Source organism: Ambystoma mexicanum, chromosome 12, assembly GCF_040938575.1.
Source record: "Ambystoma mexicanum isolate Mex_15411 chromosome 12, UKY_AmexF1_1, whole genome shotgun sequence".
NCBI lineage: Eukaryota > Metazoa > Chordata > Amphibia > Caudata > Ambystomatidae > Ambystoma > Ambystoma mexicanum.
The window spans coordinates 1,037,958,014-1,037,981,596 of NC_090936.1; the positions used below are offsets into that span (position 1 = coordinate 1,037,958,014).

A 23,583-nucleotide genomic window follows, 5' to 3' on the forward strand; every position below is an offset into this window, starting at 1 on the left:
GTTGGAATAGTCCAAGGAATGTGGTCCTCTTGCTCTATTGTGAAAGAGGTTATTTTGGTTGTACCTCCATGTCCTATTTCCCATCCCATTTCCGTTAACCCCTTAAGTGCCAAGGGCTCGTCCTTGGGATTACCTCCCTGTTGCCAAGGACGAGGAGACAATATGTGGATAAATTAATTCAACCTTTAACACAGAAAGCGACTACCTATATCAAAGACACAAATCACTTCCTAGCAATATTGAAGTCTATCAAATTTAAAGAATCCACATTCTATTCACAATGGATGGGACGAGCCTCTATACGAACATCTATCATCAGGGAGGGCTCGAAGCCATGGAATGGCTTTTACTAAATACAAGAGAAACAGTCAGGTGTGATCGTTTATTCATATTGAAATTACTGAAGATCATATTGAACAATAACTACTTTATGTTCGTACTTTATTCAGATCTCAGGAACATCTATGGGGGCTGCCATGGCCCCAAGTTACGCAAACACCTATATGGCATATTTAGAAAAAAGATTTGTACTACAAAACCCGAGATGGAAGAACAAACTTAAATGCCTAGTGAGGTTCATAGATGACCTGTTTGGAATCTGGAACGGATCAGTGGACGAGTTAAATGAATTCTTCACATACATGAATACAATCACACCAAGAATTAAATTTACACACAAATTCAGTCAAACATCAATTGAGTTTCTGGATGTGAAGGTTTACCTAAAGGACAACAAACTGGAGACAACAATCTTTACGAAAACCACCGATAGAAACAGTTTATTACTGGCATCAAGTTTCCATCCCAAGAAAACAATAAAAAGCATTCCCTTAAATCAGTTTGAGATACAGAAGAATTATATCAAATGAGGAAGAGTATGAGATCAAAGCAAGAGATCTCACAAAAAACTTCTTGGAAAGGGGGTACAGTTCAGACACAGTATCTAGACATGCAGCCAAAGTAAAAGGAACATCAAGGACAGAAGCAATGCTACCAAGAATAAAGAATACAGCTACTGAACTGGTCTATGTAACCACGTACTCAACAGAGCAATTCGATTAAAAGAATCCTCACTAAAAATTGGAAATTGTTGGAACTAGATCCCAAACTGGCAGAACTGTTTCCTAAACCACCATTATTTGCGTATGCTAAAAGCCCATCTATACGAGATCATCTAATGAAATCAGACATTGGACACAAAAAGAAAAATGAAACAATATACAAAGGAACCATCTCATGTAACAATTGCAATTGCTGTAATAACCTAATCAAAGGAAATGAGAATAGCCACCCCCATAATGGAAAAAGAATCCAACTCCATCACACTTCAACGTGTGATACCAGCAATGTAATTTATGGAATCAAATGTCCATGTGGACTTTATGTGGGACTTACAGGACGCAAAGCCAAGATGCGATGGTGTGAGCATAAATCTAACAGACAGAAATCAGAAAAATCCCCAGTGGCCCAACATTTTGTGAAAGAAAAGCACACAATTGCACAAATTAAGTTTGTCCTACTGGAACATGTGATATTACCCAGGAGGGGAGGTAATCTAAACAAAATGCTCCAACAAAGAAATATTCTGGATAGAAAAACTTGATAGCATGTACCCAAGGGGAATGAACATGGAATGGGACCTAAATTGTTTCTTGTGAATTCATCACAAGGCATATCTACCCTGAGAAAAGTTAGAAAGGCCATAAATGATGAGGGAAACTGCCTCAGTACGAACTATCAATCCTTGGATAGATTGGACAATGTGGGTGAAACTAACAATGTGAATAAAAGAAACTTAGAGTCATTAATTCTATGCAAACTGTAGTAAAACATTCACAAATGTACTGATCAGGACTTACAACATCCATGAATGTAATGCACGTGGTGATCTGTTATTTAACCATCAGAAAGATTGAAGATATTGTATTATAATAATTGTCATATATAAGATGTACCAAAATATATTTTGTATGATAACACATGGTTAAAGGGTAAATATACCATTGGTTACAACAGTTATGTATAATCAAGAAAAATTTTAAGTGAGACTTCTCAAAAGGATTTATATCAAATGTATTGAATTGGTGGTACATCTGAATATACTGCAATGGATGCTAATGGGCTTTGTTTATATTGAAAATTATCTGAATGTAAAAGGGAAAGTATTCAGAATTAGCCATGCTGGTAATCTTCATTAAACATACCGACCGCACATGGCGAATATGAAAAAGGCCCCCGAATAGACAATATAGCAGACAACATGTAGGCAACGAGCAAGAACTCATTACATGAAAGACAGTGCAGCAAGTACATTATTACCACATGGCGCCTTTAATTACGCCGTGAACCAAAACAGGCAAGTCAGTAGACACAGCCATAGAGTGGTTGCTTAGAAACCCTTTAATGTAGGACCCAGCATACGGCAACACCATCATTACGGGGAAAAGAACACAGGAATCAAACAGCGGTGAAACCGCGAATGCGAGTGAAACGAAAGTACTCCGTACCGCGAGGGACTCCTTTTGCCCTCGCACATTCATCCACAGTAGGACGCTCCGCATCCACCGTGTGGGACGAGTGTCCTTTAACCCACGAGCCCCATGAACAGAGTGAAGGAATCCCCGGAGGGATCTTAACCCAGGAACGCTTATAACATTGGACACAGAACACCGCAACCGCATATACATGAGACGGGCCCCACACCGAACGGTGAGTCTTTTAAACAGCAAAGGTCTTACTTGTTTGCAATATTGATCACAGAGTGGGACTCAGCGCTGAATTTAGCGACTGATCCCACTCGTGATCTTACTACTTTTCACCAAATAAAGAATGAATGAAAGAAGCAATATCTGTAATACGGATCACATAGTGGGACTCAGCGCTGATTTTAGCGACTGATCCCACTTGTGATCTGACTACTTTTCACAAAAAGCTCAAATGAAAGAAGCAGTGTTAGTATGATTCCCCACAGAATACATGACTGAATCCAGGCTTTTAACTTTATCTCCTATAGGGGAGAAACTCTGAAAATAAGTTGTACAAAAGAGAAATTAAGAGACACACAGTCACCACACAGAAGTGTGCAGAGTATTGCCACATACCGGTTCACCGGGACCAAGGTTAGTCAAGTGTTAACTGTCAGACGTATACTTAGAATGATTGCAGAAAGTAATAGAAACTAATGCAGATATCTGTACACATTGATTTTGCAGAAAAAAGAGAAAAAAATATCCCCACCTGAAGAAGGGCGAACACATTGCCCGAAACGCGTAGTGGAACCCATAGGTCAGAATCCTAAAAGCCTGCGAGAGGGCTTGTGTAAAACTGGGACAATAAACCAAGGATATCAAGACATTTTGGAACAATTTGACTACAAATGAATGAAGTATTGTTTGTTGAAGAATTGTCAGGGACTCAGGTAGGCAGAGACGAGGACAGGTTGGGCGCAGGGGTGTTGTGGGCACTGTTGTGGGCACTGGTGGGGAGAGACAAATAAAGATGCAACCATACAAAAGGCTGCTTTGCCCCATGTGTAGGAGAAAGAGGCTAAAGACTGCGTTTCCCAGCAGCCGGCGCCGAAAGACTACAAACCCCAGCATGCCCAGGGACGTTTTGGACCAATCAAAGACCAGGAAGGGCGCGGCTGCCCCATCGCGCATGCGCAGAGCCCCGAGCATGGGGCTTGCGCTTGAGACTCCTTGCCGACAAGACGTTTGGACCGGAGCTCCTGCAAAATTACACGCGAGGGGCCCAGCCCCACCCGAGCACCAGCCCGGCCCCTCGCCCACACGAGATAAGTACACCTCCTTGCTAAGGGCCCAGGGGGATCGAGGGGGAAGTGCGGGGGGGATCGCTTGCCCACCCAGAGCCCCTGCACCGCTACGAAAAGCTAAGTGGCCTAACTTCGGCGCTCAATGCGCCGGCGGCATTCTTTTGGGATAAATTAACCTGTGCACAGGTGATTTTGTCTTTTGGGGTTTTTCCGCCTCTTGGAGACCATAGCAGACCCGTGAGGCGAAAATACAGTACCGGAGATACCTACCACAGTTTAAAAGCACAAAATGATCACGAGGGTCTGCAGGAAGACCGCTTGTGTATTTTCGTTCACGTTTGCAGGGGTCTGCAGGAAGATCGCTTGCGTAGCATAAGTGCAATAGCACGATACAGGCCTTGAGGGGGCATTTTAGTGTGTGTGACTGAGAGTGGAAATTGCATGAGGTGAATGCAGACAATGACAGAGGGCATGTTTTAATGCTTGTTACTTTCTTTTAGCCTGGAGCTTTTGAGAACAATCCTTCAGACGTGCCAAGGACGCGACTGCTTTTCAACGGACAAGACACAAGACCAGAGCTAAGTTGCATGCTAACTCCTGTACTGATCTGATGACTTAGGGTTAGGGAGTGTGAGAATGTTCTCATGTGCAAATTGGTGCTTATGTACAAGTAGTTAGTAAGGCTGAGGACACCAGAACAAAAGTGCGCAGCAACCAATCTTTCCCTGCAAAAAACCCATTCCCACCCATAACCTCTACCTCACCCTCAATCCGGTTTACCTAATTCCCTCTACCTATCCAACCATCGAGACCCTAACCCTCCTTCCCTGCTCTGGTCCAGGAAACCCGTGTAAGCCCTGACTTGCGGGCTCCACGACCAAAGTGGGGGTGGTTGGTACTACGTCGCTCCTGCGCCTTGGATTCTGGACTTCGTGACAAGAATCATAATGTGATTAAAACTGTAATTGAAAAAAAATTATTATTGAAACAGGCATACACGAACAAGTTTGTATATGACAATATAAGATGCAATGTGCCTATGATATACTGAATGAGATAACAGAAAATCCTTGTTACGAAAGAAATAAACACATACAAGTTTGTGTTTTTTACATAAGCAAGTTGTCATACACGTGAAGTTAATTGAATATTTGGCTGTCGTAGTGCAGCACAAAAGTGTGCATCTGTTATGTTTTCCGATACAACGGTTGACCATATACAATTCACTCCGTTTTTTAGTCTGGTAGCACAGGCTTAACAGATTGCACCTAAGTATTCAAATTAATTCTCACAGAGACTTAGACTAACACAAAGAAAATATAAACTCAGAGTGCACCTCCTCTACCAAATTTTCTCGTTAGTCCTAAACACCCAGAAAGCTACAGGTTGCAATGCAGACCTCTGACCTATACAATGATGTTGGCCTCAGATGAAGGCATGTCTTTTCTGATGTTATACCAACACGTGTGAGATGCCAACACCAAATGTGCTGCAAAGGACCTTGAAAAACCCTATGGCTTAAACAGCAATGCGTGATTTGTGTGAACAGGCTCAGAACTTTACATTTCACACAACTGGTTTTCACAAAAACACTCTGTGAAAGCCGAGACAATCTGACCCACCCTCCACAAAAAGGTGTGATTTGCTTAGTGTTCTAATGCAAGAAAAGCAACTGCACAATTGGGTTAGTGTACCTTGTGAAAAAAGTGTTTTGTCCACCACACACAGAACACCAAGATTCAACTGAGTCAACCCTCGTAAAACGTACCCGCCTTGGGGGGGCTAGTCTGTTCTCAATGACATTTACATGGTTCAGTGGACAAACATTTTTTTGTTAAATATATTTATTGTTTTTTCAAAATACAATACAACCAGCATCATCAACATAGTAATCGGTTATGTGTCAATAGTAACTCCCCCCTTCCCTCCCCCCCAATGCAAACCCAGACCGGGACGTTGGGCAGTCTATTGTTTGTGCTAAGGTGAGCCTGGGCTGTCCAGGTCTTCGCCTGAGGAGCTGTTCTCTTTAGGGCGGAACAGAGCTGCTGTAAGGGCTATCCATTGTAAAAGGTCCTCCGAATCAATTTGTTGTCGGTGCGCCAGCTCCCAGGCCCCGGTTTCGGCCACAGTCCATCTACGGAGGTCTTCCCACCATGTTATAAGTCTAGGGGCGCTGGGGCGCTTCCAGGCCATGGCGATACGCCTTTTTGCCAGAATGTACATTAAATCCTTGAGTCTGTTAAGGGGCTTGTTCTTTTTGCCTCGCGGGTATGAGCCCAATAAGCAGGCCCTGGGGGACTGCACGTCCAGCGTTATGTCCTCTTCTGCTACCCTAGCTTGAATTTGGGACCTGAAAGTCTGTATGGCCGGGCAGGCCCAGAACATGTGGGTCAGTGAGGGTGCAGGTTCTTGGCACTTGGGGCTACGTCGCTACACCGGTGCCGCTGAATCTTGAGATGACAGCTGGGGTAAGGTAGGCTCTGTGGATGATATAGAATTGAATGAGCTGGAATCGGGCATTCCTGGAAACTCTTTTGTGGTATTGTGTTGTTTCCCATTCCGTGTCTCCAAACTGCGTGTTTAGTTCAGATTCCCATTTGCCTTTACATTTGAGTTCGTTAAGTGTGGTGTTGTCAATTAGGATCTCAGAGCCTCGAGGTTTCGTGCCCTCCTGCGACGCTCAGCAAGTTTTCGATGGCCTCGTGCCCAGTGCAGAGGGATTCTGCATCTGGCCATCGCTTCTTGAGCTTTTCCAACACCGCCCCGTGTAGGAGGAACTGACCCAGCGGGACCCCTGTCAACTCGTGCAGCTCAGGAAATGTGTGGATGCCCTGGTCATCCACCAGGTCACCCAGGGTGGCGACACCGGAGGGTTCCCATATGTTCCGGATCGCCTTTCGGTCCTCTGGCCTGTTGGACATGATGGCAGCTATTGGGATTTGTGGGGTGTAAGGGTCGGTCAGCTTGACCGATTTGCAGGCCCGATTCCAGATCTGGGTGCCTAGGCGAATTAGGTGTGTATTATGCATTTTTGGCGCTGGTTTGATCCAGAGAAGGTCCCTGAGCAACCAGGGTGTGTCTGGGGGCTGTAAGAGGCGTGTGTCCGTTGAGGCGTCGTCAGCCATCCACTGAATCACGTGCTTGAGCTGGGCTGCTATATAGTAGAGCTCAAAGTTGGGGGTTTTTAGGCCTCCTTTGTCGTAATGTCTCTGTGTTATGTCTAGGGCGTCTCTGTGCCTTCCTTCCCGCCATAGAAGTTTCCTACAAAGTTTATTCAGGTCTCTCAGAAATGTTGCGCGATATTGTAAGGGACATTGGTGAAAAAGTGTAGAAGGCGCGGGAGTGCCACCATTTTAAGGAGTCCCGCCCTACCAGCCATCGAGAGGGGCAGTTTGCACCAGAAGTCAATTGATTTAGCCAGGCCTTCCTTTGCCCTGCCGGTGTTTAGTGCGTGTTCGGCTACGGGGTCGCGGTGGATCATGACACCCAGGTATTTGAATGTGGTGGGTTCCCATTTGAGGGCTAGTGGGGGGAGGTGTTCATTCTCAGTCTCGCTAAGGGCAGCCAGGGGGAATAGGCAAGACTTGCTGTGATTGATCTAGATCCCGGTGCATCTGTGGAACCCATCTAGGGTTTCAAGAATGTAGGGGAGGATGTGTTTGGGATCTTTTAGGTAGAGGAGCATGTCGTCCGCGTACATGGAAACGAGGTGGGTCACTCCATTTATCATTATACCCCCGTCTCCGTACTCCTGCCTGAGGTATGCCGCCACTGGTTCGATCGCTAAGATGTAGAGCAAAGGGGATAGGGGGCACCCTTGCCGGGTGCCTCTGGCCAGGCTCCATTTTTCTGAAAAGGTGTTATTGGTTCGCACTCTGGCGGTGGGATTGGTGTAGATGAGTTTGACCCAATTCGTGAAAGCCAGACCGATCCCCATCTTGGATAGGGCGGCGTAGAGCCATTTCCATCGGACAGAATCAAAGGCCTTAGAGGCGTCGAGGGACACAACAGCGTATTTGCCGGGTATGCTGTTTGTGCTGTGTATGATGTGATGCAGCCTGCGCAGGTTCTCTGAGATGGAACGGCCCTGCACGTAACCCGTTTGGTCCTGGTGTATGAGGTGTGGGATGGCTGCCTGAAGCCTTCTGGCCTGGCCAGTAGTGCTGTAAGGATTTTGTTATCTACGTTTAGCATGGACAAGGGACGATACGAGCCGCAGTCAGTGCTATCTGTCGGGTTTAAGTAAAGGGATGATGGTGGCTTCAGCCATGGAGTCGGGGAGGTGGCCTTTTTCGTACGCCTTGTTGTATACTTTGGACAATAGGGGGGCTAGTATGTCCTCGTAGGCTTTATAAAATTCACCTGGGAGGCCGTCTGGTCCCGGCGTTTTCCCCGAGGGCAGTGATCTGATGGTGGCCATAATCTCGTCTGGGGTGACAGGGCCGCCGAGGGGGTCTGCCAGCTGGTCTGCCAGGCAAGGGAGCCTGATGATATCCAGGACATCTTCAATTGCGGAGTCTGGGGGCGGGGCGGGATCGGAATAGAGGGTTTGATAATATTCCTTGAACGCTGCATTAATCCCCACTTGCGTGTAGAGGGTCAGGCCATCTATGTTACGGATAGAGCAGATGGGGTGCCTGGGGGTTTCCCTCTTGTAAAGCCACGCGAGTAGTTTCCCGGGTTTATCGCCTAGGGCGTGGTTCCTTTCAGTGTATTTGGTGTAGCTTAGTTTCCCCAGTGTCTCCCAGTGTGTCAGGCATGTCTGAGTTCGATCAATTTGTGCGTATGGGCAGGGTCAGGGGATGGTGTTGCTTCGAGGGCTTGGAGTTCGGCTTCGGAGTGCGCTAGTTGGGACGTGATGAGTTTTAGGGCCCCTCCAGCGGCAGCTATCATTTCCCCTCTTGTTACCACTTTATAGGCTTCCCATGCTGTACTTATGTGTTGGACACTATCAATGTTTGTTTGCCAGTATTGTGTAGTGCCCTCTCTGATTTGTTCATTAAAGGCTTTGTCTAGTAGCGCTTCGCCTCTTAGTTTCCATGTTGGGATGGGGGGTCTAGGGGCTGTGATCGCCCATGAGGTCATCAGGGGGGAGTGGTCCGATAGCACTCTGGCCAGGTACTGCGTGTCCTCAAATCTGGCCGCATGCTCTTCGCTAACGAACAAACAGTCTATTCTGGTGTGAACCTTATGTGGGGGGGGAGTAGAAGGAGTAGCCTCTGGTTTCGGGGTTTTGTGCTCTCCACATGTCTTTCAGGGCGTATTGCTGCGTGAGGGCATTCAGTATTCTGGCGGGTGGGGAGGGGTCACCATGCTTGCTATCCGATCTGTCTATGCGAGGGTCTAAGGTGCAGTTATCGCCTCCCCATATTGTTATGCATTCGTTACTCGGGGACAGCCGGGTGTACAGCAAGCGTAAGAAGACAGTTGCATCATGATTCGGGGCGTAGGTGCAGATCAGGCGCATATCACGCCCTTCTATGGTGCCCTGTACCAGGGCCATTCTGCCTTCGTTGTCCATTTTGGTGTGGGTCAGCGAGATGGGGACGGAGGGGGCAATCCATATCAAGACTCCTCTGGAGTATGTGGAGTACGAGGAGCCTACTAGGGTGCCTCTCCAGACTTTGGCTAGCGCTGCTAGCTTGGGGGCGCTTAGGTGGGTCTCCTGGAGGAGGGCGATTCCGACTCTGTGGCGTTTCATGTAGGCGTGGATGCGGCGCTGTTTGATGTAGCTATTTAGTCCCCTGACGTTCCAGGACATGACTCTGATCTTCTCAGCCATAGTCTGGATGTGGTCGTGGGGCTGTGGACAGTCTGAGGTTGAGGTATTGGACAATCTTGGTCAGCCTGGTGGCGATTCCGTTGCGCGTGGTCCCGGTCTGGCGTGTGGAGAGCTTAAACTGTAATCCCAACTTGGGGTTCCCCCCATGAACAATAACGTCTAACTTAACTTTAAACACAACACGTCTAGCGAGGTTACCCTTGCTCTGACTTTTCCGTTTCTGCCCCATCGGACCTGGGTCTTCCGGAGCCCTACGGGCGGGTGGACTCACCCAAACTAGCCTGGGGGTAGGGGAGGGGTTGCCTCCGGGGATGTTATCAAGAGGTATGCCGTGTCCGGCGCCGCTCCAGTACCATCAGTGTTACCGCCATTGCTGGCGTGTTGCTGTGTGGTTGATGGGTGCTGTCCATGAGAAGTGAGGAAGGGACCCTCGCTGCGGGCGGCTAGGGTCTGCGTTGCTTCAGTTCGATGTCTGGGATCTGTTCTCTATCCATCCATTCGCAGGCCTCTGCGGGGGTGTCAAATAAGTGTGCCTTGTTGTTGCGCAGGACTTTCAGTCTAGCCGGGTAGAGGAGTAAATAGCGCAGGCCTGCGTTCTTGAGTCTAGCTTTGGTGTGGTGGAACTGGGCCCTACTCCTTTGAACCTGTAGGGTGTAGTCGGGGTATATTGCGATCTTTGCTGCGTCCCGCTGTATAGAGCCACCCATTCTGGAGAAGGCCAAGATGGTTTCCCTGTCCTTGTAGTTGAAGACTTTGGCTATTATGGGTCTGGGTGGGTTCCCCGGAGGGGGCCGCTTGGCTAGGGAGCGGTGGGCTCTTTCTATGGTGAAGCCCTGTGACAGTTTTCCGGCTCCAATTTCGTGTATGAGGAGGTCCTCGATGTAATTAGTGGGGACGTTGCCCTCGATGCCCTCGGGCAGGCCGATGATTCTAATGTTATTTCTGCGGGCCCGTCCTTCGGCCTCATCAGCCCTGTCTTCCAGGTTCTTCACCTTTTGCGCCAAAATGTCCACTTCCTTTAAAAGCTGTGTTTTGGACTCAGTGTTGTCTCGAACTTGGATCTCGAAGGCGTCCGTTCTGTTGGCGATGGAGCGCACATCCTGCCGCAGTAAGTTCAGGTCGATGGCGACCGCGTCTATTTTGTTCTCCAGGGTCTTTTGAAGAGTCATGATGGCCTCTAGTAGCTGGGAGTTGGCGGGCTCGGGCGTCTCGGCGCCCGGCGCCTCCCCAGGGGCGGGAGCCGCCTCGGGCCCAGTCGCTCCGGCAGCCGCGAAGGACTCCATGGTGGTTTGGCATTGTTTGCTTCGGGCGCCCTTGGTGGTCATGTCCCCGCCGCGAGGCCCCCCAGTCCTCGGCAGGCACTATGCGGTCTGTAGCCTCTGGTTGTACTGATGGTCCGCTGTCGTGCGAGGGATACCCGGAGTGGGTGGTCCTGTGCGTGTCGGTACTGCCGGCTGGTGTGGGGGGAAGCTTTCGCGTTCCGAGGGGCCTGTCTCCCGGTGTTTGTGCGCTGGTTGTCCCCGGGCCTTGCTCAGGGTGCCAATGGGATGTGGGTCATCGGCCCGCCGGGCAATGCCAGCGGAGTGTGGGTGCCTCAGCTGCTTAGCAGGGTGGCTGGGTGCTGTTCGGCTTCGAGGCCCCTGCCTCGGGTCCGGTGGGGGTGTAATAAAGGCCGTGCCAGGCGCTCCCCCCCTCCGACTCCTTACCGCTCTTCTTCGTGGTTGCGGGAGTGCGGGTCTCAGCGGGGGCCACCGCCGCCGCCCCAGTCCGATTTCCTCCGAGGCGGTTCCGACTCCCCCTCCGACAGCCTGGGGCTCGGGCGTGCAGGTCCAGGCCCCGCGGGTGCAGGCGCCCTCTTCGGATCACCGTTGGTCAGGTGCCCAGGTCCTCAGCGAGCTCCTTCGAGATCGGTCGCAGCGCTCTGCTTACAGCAAAGGGCCGGGACTCACAATGGCCGCCATTTTCTGTGCCCGCATGGCATTCTTTTCTTTTCGACGTTGCGGGCCAACGGAGGGACGCAGGGCTTCCAAACTTCGACAGCGGGCGGATCAGGCTTTCGCACGTCTTGTGTGCTGTTTTCAGATGTTTGTAGTCGTATAAAGCAGTAGTTGGCGGCGGATCGTTAAACGTATCGTGCGGAGCTGCACCAAACACGTCTCTCCTACATGGCGGTTAGCCACGCCCCCGGTTCAGTGGACAAACATAACAGTGTTGCTAAAACACTAGACAAGAAAATAACCACGTAGAATGTGCTTAGCGGTTTATATCTGGGACATAACTATGTGCAATGCTATGCACAGCAAGGTAGTAAATCAACCCATCGAACACTCGGGTGATGAGAAATTAGAATTATTCTAAGGCAAACACAGAAAAAAGTTAGCCCAGGAGGATGAGCTCCTAGGATATCAGGGCTCAAAATGTGGATAATTGACTCTTGTCAAGTACAATATGGTATGCTGTGTGCATGGAGAGAATTGAGGGGTCAATTACTTGATGCCTGACTAGTAGCTTGTAACATCACATGTTTACCCCTTACATGCACGCTTAACACTGAAAGACCATAGTGAACTGTCCAGTTCACAGTTGAAAAACTGAAAAACGAATTGGAAAAAACACATTTAATGGGAAACTATAAAACCAGAATGATCCGATCAAGAAATTTAGGTTTTGAAAGAAGACCTTTCAAGGGTGAAGAGTTTCAAAATCAAATGACCACCTGTAGTGCTTTACCTGCTACACTGGACGAGACAGTTACATTCAACATTGTAGTAAGGCATTACAGGTCTGCAACATCCCATCCACTAAAGAATTTTAAGTTTGCTACTTACATTGCACTTGCCCTGCTCAAATGCTTTGGGGTTCAGGGAGACTATGAGCCCAAAGGCCAAGAGAAAAGAATGTTGGATTAGTTGCTTAAAATACTTAGCCAAGCCAATGGGCTGCTTCCAGGACTTCTGAAGAATGCAAGATAGTGGGCGAGAGTAGGCTGCAGTAAGGGATGCAATAGAGCGACCAAAGGGACCACACGAATGCCAATTTGGCTGGAACAGGGAGACTTCTACAAAGGGCAGGCGTAAACATGCCCAGCTACGAATGGCGGGTCGTTTCCCTATAGCAGCCACACCTTCAGTCTAGTTCTTCATCCCAAAAGATGCAGGTGGCACGCTAAACAGCCAAGCAGCTGCGGCAGAGGCATTCCGACTCACCCAGAGAGCATTCTGCAGCAGATAAGGATCAGTGCACAATTCTGCCCCCCAATCAGCCCCAGGGACAGAGCACATGCCACAAAAAAGCAATGCACACTTAACAGGGCATCCCTGGCCTCCAAATGCACAAGGGCACAAGTTACCTCGACAATAGACTAAACGTATTACACGGTCGATCAGGCGAAAAGGAAAACTCATCTCTTTTCATAGTGTGAAAGCATTGCTACAGTGCGCCATCAGCGAGTATTTTAGAAGGTAGCTAGTGCTCTCTGCCTCCACGCGTGGCAGTCCAGCGTGGGCAGAACGTTCTGTTACAATTCAATCAGGCAGGTGGGATACGAAGTTCAGAGAAACGCCTACACCCCCATTTTATTCTAAGCGCGGGACCGGGATTCGAACCTGTTTTGTTCTGCTTTATCGTGCTTCCAAGATTAACGCGAAACTCTCTCTCCCCCCCGCCCCCTGAACTCCAAGACTAACGTTCCCCCTGAATATCTCCCACCCTCACGAGACGGGTAAATGGTCAATTGTTGGCACTCCTGCTTTACAAAAGTTAGGTGTTCATCCGGCATTGCGGTAGTGTTAGCAAATGCTCTATCTGTAGTTGTAAATATCAGACTATGAGGGCACAGGAATCCTAGACAGAAAGGTGCATGTGCACCCACGAGGTGACACTGGCACGCATGCCTTCACGTGGGATTTGATCTGCCCAAAATGGGCGAAATTAACTTTACCCGGCAGAATATTCTGCGCTACAAAATAATGCGAATGCACGTCTCTTGGGGCACGGCACAACGACCTCAAAGGTACACAACACGCGTGCGACAGAGACACGTGACGACCACTCCGTGAAACGAAGTAAAAGCAGATTCGATTCATTCTCGATTTCTGAAAAGCAACGCTTCTCAGTGGAAATGGTTCACTCACGTGTAATGAGCGTGAAGGGAGTGCAGCAGTGTAAGCGGGAAGGCTTGCTGCCAACCAGCAGGGGCTGAAGTTAACAGACGTGTCCTTAACTCGGCCGCCCGCCTGCCTCAGGCCTCCCACGACAGCAGCTTCAACAGAACCAATCATTGCCCAGGGGTTGCCCACGCCAGCGCCAAACACACATTAGCGATTACAGGTCACTGTGTAGCTACACACCCCAACCCAACATAACCGAATAATCGCCCTGCTAGCACCAGGCCGCCCCTACTCGCAGAAAGGCAGCAACACCAACGGTAGCAAAGGCCTAGAGTGCAGTAGAGAGTGCAGCAGACGGGGCAAGGTTCACAGCTGCACATGGCGCGGGTACAGCGACTCGTGCTTTATGGCCTCTTGCCTGGAAAAGAAGAGGACGGAAGAAACGCATGCATCACTAGAGCCCAGCACTGAAGGGACCTGGGATGGGGGGCATTCTGCTGCCAGACCCGCAATCCTTGGGTGGATCCCAACCAGAACGCCCGCGCCAACCGTGATCAGTGCCGTTAGCTTTCTGTACATATCCAAACAGAAAGCAAGTTTCCTACAAGTTTAGGAGAGCGCCCAACAAGTCTCGACAGAGTCCTTATTTTACCCACACCTTGAGCCACAGTGCGCAGACCTAGTCCATGTTGGTCATACATTGGCAGAGCACTCTACAAGCAACAAAGCATGACGCAGCCTTAACAGTCAAATACGAGACTGTCACTGCATACAGCGAGACATCTGTCCTCACCCTACCTACACTGTTGGCCCCAGAGCCACCCCGCCTTTCACAGAGTATAATGAACTCAGCCGGCAGAAGTAGCTCAGGCTACATTTTCTCTACAGAGATCCATGCATTACTAATACTAAAGAGGGTTTTCCATATGTTTAACAGTGCAACTCCATTTGTAGCCACTATAAACATGTACACTGTGCTCAACAGCACTTAGAGGCCATATCAATGGCAGGAGACATTCTACAAATACCAAGTAACAGAGGGGCAACACTTGTTTCTTCTCCAACCAAGGCCACACCTGAAGGGCTTCATGCATCTAAAACACGACTTAATACCAGCAGCACATTAGTTAGCATCCATGAAAGTTCTACTGGCCAATAAGGGAAGCTCTTGTCCCTTTTGATTACATTTTCTTCTGGGAAAGACTGAAAACTATACACATCCCGACGATTAAGATCAACATCACTTATCCATATGTCTTAATTTTCCTACCTGTTAAGTCTGGGTGTTTGTCTCCCTAACTTTTCCACTCTCGCTCAACTGACCACTCTCCCCCACCAACCTGGCCGGAGTCCCAACTCAGTGCTTTAAGAGCTCTACTGTGGTAATGTGCACAGTATAATAGACAAAACATCAGATATCCACTGAATGCAGAGCGCCAAGAGTCCATCACCTAGGCTTCATGTTCGATAACTTCCTTCTATACCATCACTCAACTGTCTTTAAAAAATTGATTTTATTAAGTAAAATTCTGCTTCACCCTATCTGGGCATCCACATGACCCGTTTAGAGCACTATATGGAATGGTTTGTGGATGCTGACGACCTGTACAACAAAAAAGAAAGGCTGAATTCACAATAACTGGCCTTTCAAAAGCTTACAGAAAAAGCATCTCAAGAATGACAAGCGATTCCTTCCCTGTACCGCTGGGAAAAGGTATGTTCTGTCTGCTTGCCTTCTTCCTCCAGCCCTGCTCTCGTCCCCCTGGCTATACTCGCTTAATTTCCAAACACCCAATCTGAACCAGCATCTATGCTCTTTTCTTCCAACCCCATTGCACCGCAGCAATGGAACCTAATTCATGCCATTTTGCAGAAACATGTCTGACTGCCAATCAACCTGTTTCTGCTTCCTCACAATTCTAAAGTTCCCATACGTGAATTATTCAGCCCTGTGATTGAAAACCTGGCGGCCAACTGATGGTCACTGGAATCTATTCTCTTCCTTTATCTCAAATGTATTTTACACAATTGATCCTCCCACCCCCCTTTGAGGACAGACAATCCTTACTTGGGTGGCCGCTGTGACTGATCACTTCATCACCCAGAACATCCTGCACCAACACGGTCCCAGTATGGGTCAAAGAGGCCTGTACTTTGTCCCCTCACGCCACACCTCTTTCAACTCTTCTCCTTTGGTTTCCCATTTGCAATATCAAAGGCACCAGAAAATTCTCCTACCCACCTAAGATATCGTCTGTTAACAGTCAACGGATGGTGCTGCATGGTCTGCAGTCCCACATCTCTAAAACGGAAGTAATCATATCCTGGTCTGCAATGCCACACCCTTTCTCCCATGTCCTTTCACCCAGACCTGCTTAACCCCCCCCCACAACAAGGCTTGCAATCTGCAGGTTCCATTTGACAGCAACCTGAAATTTCAGTACTTCAGGCTTAACATCCTGAATATTAAAACACAACCCTGTTACAACTTTCACACTGACACTAACCACCACCTGGATCCCCAGCTGTCTTTACTGCTCCAACTGCCTCATGTTACTCTCCCCCGCACCTCCCAACTCCTTTGCTTTTCTCAACAATGTAATGCGCGCCACACTTTCCACGGTGTCCAGTCAAAGGATCGAAAATAAAGGATCGAATGACCTTTTGCTCGAATACAAAAGGATCGAATTTTTTATTTATTTATATATTTTTTAAGTTTGGGTTGGTAAAAGCGTTTTTACTGAAGAAAACGGGGGTGGGGGAACCCCCCCCATAATTTTTTTTTTTTTTTTTTAAATGTTGAACAATTCGATCCTTTTTTTCGGGCCTTTGACTGCCGAACAAAAGGCATTCGATCCTTTTGGTTTTGAAACTTTGACCTACAACCACTTTCCATCACTTCGCATAACCTTGGTCCAGCTCTGTTTGCAACCATCACATAGCCTGGATATCGATGCAGAATCCCTCTATATTCACATTGCTAATGCTTCAACCCATCATTGTAAAATCGAATTACTCAAGTATTAACTGTCCATATTGTGCTGTGTCTTGTTTCCAACTCCTTAACCATGAGTATCCATTGCAATGTATTTACTAACGCATTACTTTGTAAAGCGCACAGAAATAGACAGTTTCATTTCTCGGTGCACCTTTAGTACAGTGCTTGAGGCCTTTTTCATTTTCCATAAACTACAAAAAAGGTCCTCGTGCTCATCATAAGTTGCTGTTTCGAAGATTCTGAACAAGGCTAAATTGTAGGAGTACAAAAGGAACTCAGTCTGGTAGTAGGACAACAGCAGGGGCAATAATGGCCCTCCAGACAATGCTTGGAAAGAGGGAGCAGACTACAAGGTGTTTAACACGTTGTAACGCAGTATGTCAATTTAAGTGGAACCAGTCAGGAAAGCGCAGGCATTTTCAAGGCAATACTGGACTTCTTCCATGCAAGCAGGATTACCTTCAATTTCATTAACCAGGCTGCTTTTGAAAAGGCATTGTGACGGTGGGTTCTCGCTCATTCTAGGTTATCTAGCATTTGTATAGCACTTCCTGTCATAGGTTATGGCATCAAATCACTTTGCCTATCAGGGGCAAGGAGGGCTATGACAGAACATGCAGTTGTGACAGGGACAGGCAGTTGGGTAGATAGTTTGGATGAGGACAGGATAGATAAGATGGTCAGGAAAGGAGAAGGAAAAGGTGACTGACCCATGCGTACAATTGCACGATATTTATTGTGGGGCTCAACTGCATTCTATGGGGTGCAGCGCAAAATGTAGAGGGAAGATGGGGAGGTGCCTGCTGTGGCATGGGTATGATTGGAATTCCCAAGACAACAGACTGCAAAAACCTACTTACTTCCCTGGGCCTCCAACTTCTTTTGGGGTTGGGCAGGGGAGTTGTTTATCAGAAATCTAGTCTATGGGCAATATTCTACTGCACCTCTTCTAGCGAGAGGAAAGGAGTCTGATTAGGTAATCTCTCGATGATGTGACCAAATGGCACTTTTTTTTAACAGTATTTTGGTAGTGGATTAGGTTTTCTGGCACAGCTTTGTGTAGACTAGGACACGTGTTATGCCGAAGGGTACTCTGCTCTTCAACAGAACAACTTCTGAATGGAAAGTGACATAAGAAGCTGGCTAGGTGATCAACTTTAAACCTGGTGGCACAAACATCTCAAAGAAGCTGTAGCACAGTGAAACAAACGGCAAATTTACAACAGCCCAAGAATAGCATCAAGAATGAAGCGGAAATTCAAATCAACTGAATTCTGTACCTTATAGCCGCGCAACCTGTAGGTCTGTCAGCTATAAATATAAGAGCGGCAAGTGCACTATTTATGAACTTCCGAAACCTGTCCGAGGGTACAGCAGCACGAGGGCGGCCTAAGAACAAGGAAGTGTAATTGCTATGCCAAAAAATCTGGTGAACTAATTTCATTACACATGTATTGTACAGTTGATTAGGTGACTGTGCATCATGGTTCATTTATCATATCACAGTTTTTACAGCAGTGGCCGTCTGAAATGGTAAAGATTGAGAACATAAAACACCTATAGGCTTCGGTGACCTGCTCTACTAAAGAATTTACAAAAATAAAGATAAAAGATCAGGATGAAACCTGAATAACCACAACAAGGCCAAGTCCATTCCAAGCTGGCTATCAACCAGGGGATACAGACTAAGGGGCAGTGCACACAAGTGGGAACCAAGTAACAATGTTTACCACTCACTCATCAACAGTAGTCTTGAGCTTTGTATATAGGATGGGGTGAAAGTGGGCGTCGTAATATCAGTGATATGAAACGAAACAAACATCTTTTTTGGCTGGATGGCAGTGTTATAGTAAGAGGCATGAATCCCCAAGGGACCAGATCATAGCAAAGGCAACCCAAATCCTTATTCAGAACACAAGCCATCTACAGCAGTCAGTAAAAGGGGATAGGGTTTTCTGCAATGAGATGGGTGGGCTCAGCTTTGAATGAGTAAGGGTGCCATCAATGAAGGAGTGAAAATACAACAGGGCTAGATTGAAGGTGTTGACTGCATCCCTGTGTGAGAGCATGGTTGGGTTGGTTTTAATTTAAGGGCTTGACTTGAACTGTTGTATATTTTTTGCAGACCATCTCTGGTGACTGCAACCTTTGGGTCTCCAGATGTTTAGGGCTACAACTCCATCTGTAACAGCCTTAATGGCGTGTGGTCATGGGAGTTGTCAAAACAGAAGAGAAGTTGCAGGCCCCAGATATAGCTATTTAACTGCTTGTGTCAGAGTGAAAGACGTTGGTTTAGTGTCCATTAAGATAATGGTAGTCGCCACAATAGCAGCATGGATTGTGTTAACTATGTAAAAAGTATGTGCTGAACTGTCAGAGTTGTAAACAAAACATTGAAGCCCAGAGCTCTCCTTTACTTGAAAACGCTCAGATCAACATCGGAGTGAACTCGCAGGTGTTTAGAATGTGGTGAGAATGAGATAAGTGATTTAGAGGGCAATTTCTCAGAAGCGTAGCATTTGTTTATGGGGTAGAAGGAAGACCTGCTTTGGAAGAGTTTAATTTGACCAACAAAGCTGAAGGTTGAAAACTGGAAGGCATTGAATAAATCATGACCACTGGCATTGCTCTTGTACATGCAATGCCCTTTTTTTTGCAAAGCCATGTTAGAAGAGGAAAGGCTATACAAACCATGCTTGATTCCACCACCAAAGGCGCAGGCCAGCCAGAACTACCAGGTCACATTCCTTCTGCACAAGACCATAGGAAAGCCCAGAGATTGTCAATCTCATTGGATAGTCAGTGAGCTATAACTTGGTCTCTAGGCAAAGCAGATGTGGGACCCACCTTTGGGTATACCTTCCCCACTTGCGCTGAGTTAGCAAAACGAAGTAAATGGCAGGAAGGTTCTTAACCACTAGCACTGCCCTGTTCAGCAACACCTGACCATTTTTAGCCTGCAAGGCCATTATAGAAGCAGAAAGGCCGTACGCAGATCAGGTTTGTACCTATCCCTCTTAGGGGTCCCAGCCCAGGCTAAATTGCTAGGTCACATCCCATTAGTTTAAGCACATTTCGAAATACTTCCATAAGTATGTGGTCTTCTGCAAGTGGAATCATTAACTTTGTGGCATGCAGTCTAAGGTGGCAAGAGTAGAAAGTGAAGGCTTAGTATCTGGCAAATATTTTGTTGACAGGGTGACTGAGCACCCCTGGGAACTCCCATCCGTGTAGCTGTCACTGGAGAAGGATCACGCGTTTAGAAAACCAAAAGCTGGCGAGCCGCAGGTTGCAGAACTCCTGGCTCAAAGTACTAATGGCTTACTGCAGTCAAATGAGGTGCCCCATTGGAAACCACATCAAAGGTCGCTGCCAGGTCGAGAAGGGTGAGCAAATTCAGGGAGATACAAATCAGTTTAGTCTGGATGCTCTCAGACAAAAGGTAGTTTGTGTTGTGTTTGGAGCTGAACTCTGGGGAGCACTGCTCTGAGATGTGGGTTTTAAGAAGTGCCCTAGCTTTGATGCAACTAAACATATCTAGAAACTTGGTGAAGTACAACACAAACATAGGGCAGCAGATCTCAACACGTTTCAAATTGGTTGAATATGTTTTTGAAAAAGTAAACCATTCTGTGGGAAATCAGCCCAGATCATTGTTCGAATGTAAAGAACCTTATTTCCACATGCGCATGCAAGAAAGCAAAGTACATTGCAAGTGTTTATACAGGAAACTCTGGAAATTACCACCACTTATTTACAATGTTGTGGAATGCAACCACTTACATGTAGACCTGGTATGGGCTAGAGATTAGTGTAGCTGTATCAGATCTGTAGACGAGTTATAAACGTGTTACTGTAGATATTTAGACAGGTTTCACGATCAGAACACTATCAGGAGCCACGAAGAGTAATTATGCATTTGCAGAGCTCGAAATGCGAGGGCTAAGCGGGTGTTAGTCATTTTTTTCATCTAGGAAAATGTATGAGTTATAAAGGGGGCAGGCAAACTTCCATTTCGTGATGTAGAAAGTCGCAGTTTATACCGAGTTAGGAAGCTATGCACGGTTATCTATGACAATTCAAGGGTGGTAAATTAATGGTTAATGCAACGGGGTCTATCAAGGTTATTGCAATGTTCCTTTCTGAAGGGGTGCACGTAGTTTAGGAATTACATGTTGGGTTGATTTGTGGGGTTGCTCAATGAATTGCGAGTAGTTAAAATTGGTACAAGTCAGGCCACTGATTTGGTTCAGATTACTATTGATTTGCGAAGGATGCAAGCTTGTTTAAAAGGCTTGTAATCAATGAATGGGGCTCTAGTAATTCATGTAGAGAATTAACAGTGGTCTATGAACGACCACAGGGCGGTGATGTCTGTAGGGACACAAGTCTTATGAGGAAAGAACGTTCGGGGATTTATGCTTATAAAACTGGTTCAGTGATGTAGGGTGTATTGAGCATTCCGAGTTCACCATTTAACCAAGCCTACTTGTGTTACATAAAATTATACAAGCGGTTTATGCATAGCCGATTTATGAAGTGTACATTTTCCCAAAAACGTACAAAGCGAAAAATACTAGGTAGGCAAGTCCTGTAGCATCATTGAAGAGTAACGAAGCACTAGAAAGAGGTTATGTTGTGCCATTACAGATCCATGGAGTTGGTCGATTATGCACAACTTCATTTATGAACAGTTATTTGGTTATGCCTGGATAATGACAAGCAGTGTTATGATAGTGTAGGAAGGCTTGCAATGGAAAAGTGTCCGTAGTGAGTTGTACGAGAACTAAAGAGTGTTACATAAACTATTATAGTGAGTGCATGCTGGATTAGTTATGCGGCTGGCAATGATCAGCGGTAGTAAACCTAGTATTCGGGTCAACAGAGGTATTAAGCGCCAATGAAAGTTTGTAACTAATGGATAACAGGCTAAAGGAGGGGAGTCAATCGTTGCACTATGATGCCATCGATGAGAAGTTGCACAGTGTGATTCACGCGGGACTATCAGCCATTAATGAAGTGTTGCAAGTGAGCGGGAATAATCAATGACCTTTAAAGAGTTCCAACAGGTAGGTAACTTAACGACTCGTGCAGGGTCGTCTGTGATGAATACTACAGATCAAGGGTTGCACGTGGGCTTGTGCAGCGATAAGGACCTATGGGGAGTTCCGAACAGTCTGTACAGAGTTCTGAGCAGATTCTGCAGAATTAAAATATAGGAAGGGGACATCAGCAAGATGACGAGCGGTGTACGAGTTCCCCGAGTGGCAGACGGTGATAGCAAAGCAGGGATGTGACCCGACCCCCGACCCCCTTTCTCACCATCTTGACGATGCCCCTCTGCAGAGGCGTCGCTGGCACTGCCGGAGGTGGTGCTGCTCCTGAAGATGCCATGTTTTGTCGGAGAGTGAACTGCTGAGCGGGGCTGTGCAGGTGGGCAGGCGTGCTGGCTGGCAGGCAGCTGTCAGGGGCCGGTGTGGGAGCCGCGCACACTTATACTCAAGCACAGAAAGACGGGCCGGCGCCACACACACGCTATTTATCGCCTCACGCGCTCTACACACACAAGGGGGCGCGCGCGCGCACAGTGTACCCGGAAGCAACGCTCGAGGGACGCTACTCGTGCTGCGTTGCAAGCCTCGATTGAAAGTGATCTCATATGTGGCAGGAACCCAGACGACGGACTAATAAGACAAGCTCACTGACAGCAGCAGAGTTCAGAATTTCAGCACACACGCTACAGAAAGTCATAATTCTATTAAAGACACCTAGAGGAAGGATTATGCTTTCCCTTAACCTTTACTTTTCAAGCAGCTCATGAAAAGACACCAGTAATAACCATAACAAAGCACAAACTACAAATTCCAATTTGTGCAAGGCTTTGGTAGTCCAGGATTATTGGTCCATGAAAAAAACCATGTGATAAGGTCAGCCAATCCACAATGATATAGTCCCATAAACGCTGGTACTCTCTTAGAACATCCTCTTTCTTTGACTGTACTAACTTATTGCCCAAACTGGTAATTGCTAACTTCAACATAGACAGACATGCCAACATTCTGAAGCCCCTGAGAGGGAGATTTCAGCACCGAAATCAGGAGAATGCATTTTCCCCATTGGAACGCATTGGGGATATTGTTATTTTAGGTGGGATACAGTAACAAATAGTACTGTTTTTAATGAAAAAATTGGGAGTCTCCGCCTAAATCGGGAGGGTTGGCATGCCTTTTCTATTTCCCATATTGGCATGCCAACCCTCCCGATTTAGGCGGGAGACTCCCGATTTTTCAGTGAAAAATATTGCTATTTTTCACGGTCTCCAACCTAATATAACTTTAGCCCCAATGGTATTCCTATGGGGAAATATATATCTCCCGATTTCCCTAGCTGGCATCCGGTTCTATTATTATGTCGGGGGATGAGCCAAATATAGTTCTCCCATTCCATGCATCCGTGTGCTGGAGCCACCAATGCAATGCAGCTCTAATCTCGCATCCTGCAAAATCGGGATACTTTGCTTTTAGGATGCTGTGAGAAACTCATGGTGGCCAAAAGTACGACAGACACAAATGATCACAGTTCAAGGGTGTTTATTGAACAATGAAAATGGTATACGGGTTGGAAAAACACTTAATCTAAATCTAAGTTGGGAACAGGCGTCAACCATCAAATGAAAATAAGGCAGTCCTTGTGATGTCAAGTCAAATAAAAAGGCATATACTAAGACAACCTGTTGCCAATTCCTTACACTAAACACAAAGGGTGTAGGGTTTAGATTTCAAGAAAGAGAATAGTGTTCTCAAATGAGAAGTCAGGATGCAGTGGTTTTGGGTCTCCCCCACGTTTTAGCACAGGGTAGTGGGGAACTGGTGGAGCACAGTACAGTCTTGGGTTTTTCTGGCATGATGCAATAGTTCCAATG

At 47.1% G+C, this 23,583-nt stretch overlaps 1 protein-coding gene across 1 annotated transcript in view; it reads right to left on the reverse strand.

The window, feature by feature from the left end:
- SND1 (staphylococcal nuclease and tudor domain containing 1) overlaps positions 1-22,219 on the reverse strand; it is a 2,477,133-nt gene extending 2,454,914 nt beyond the window's left edge. Inside the window, exon 1 of the mRNA XM_069629563.1 lies at positions 21,984-22,219. Within this exon, the coding sequence (XP_069485664.1) occupies positions 21,984-22,055 (72 nt within the window). The 5' untranslated portion in view covers positions 22,056-22,219. The remainder of the gene's footprint in view (positions 1-21,983) is intronic.
- Between the last annotated feature and the right edge of the window lie 1,364 nt (positions 22,220-23,583).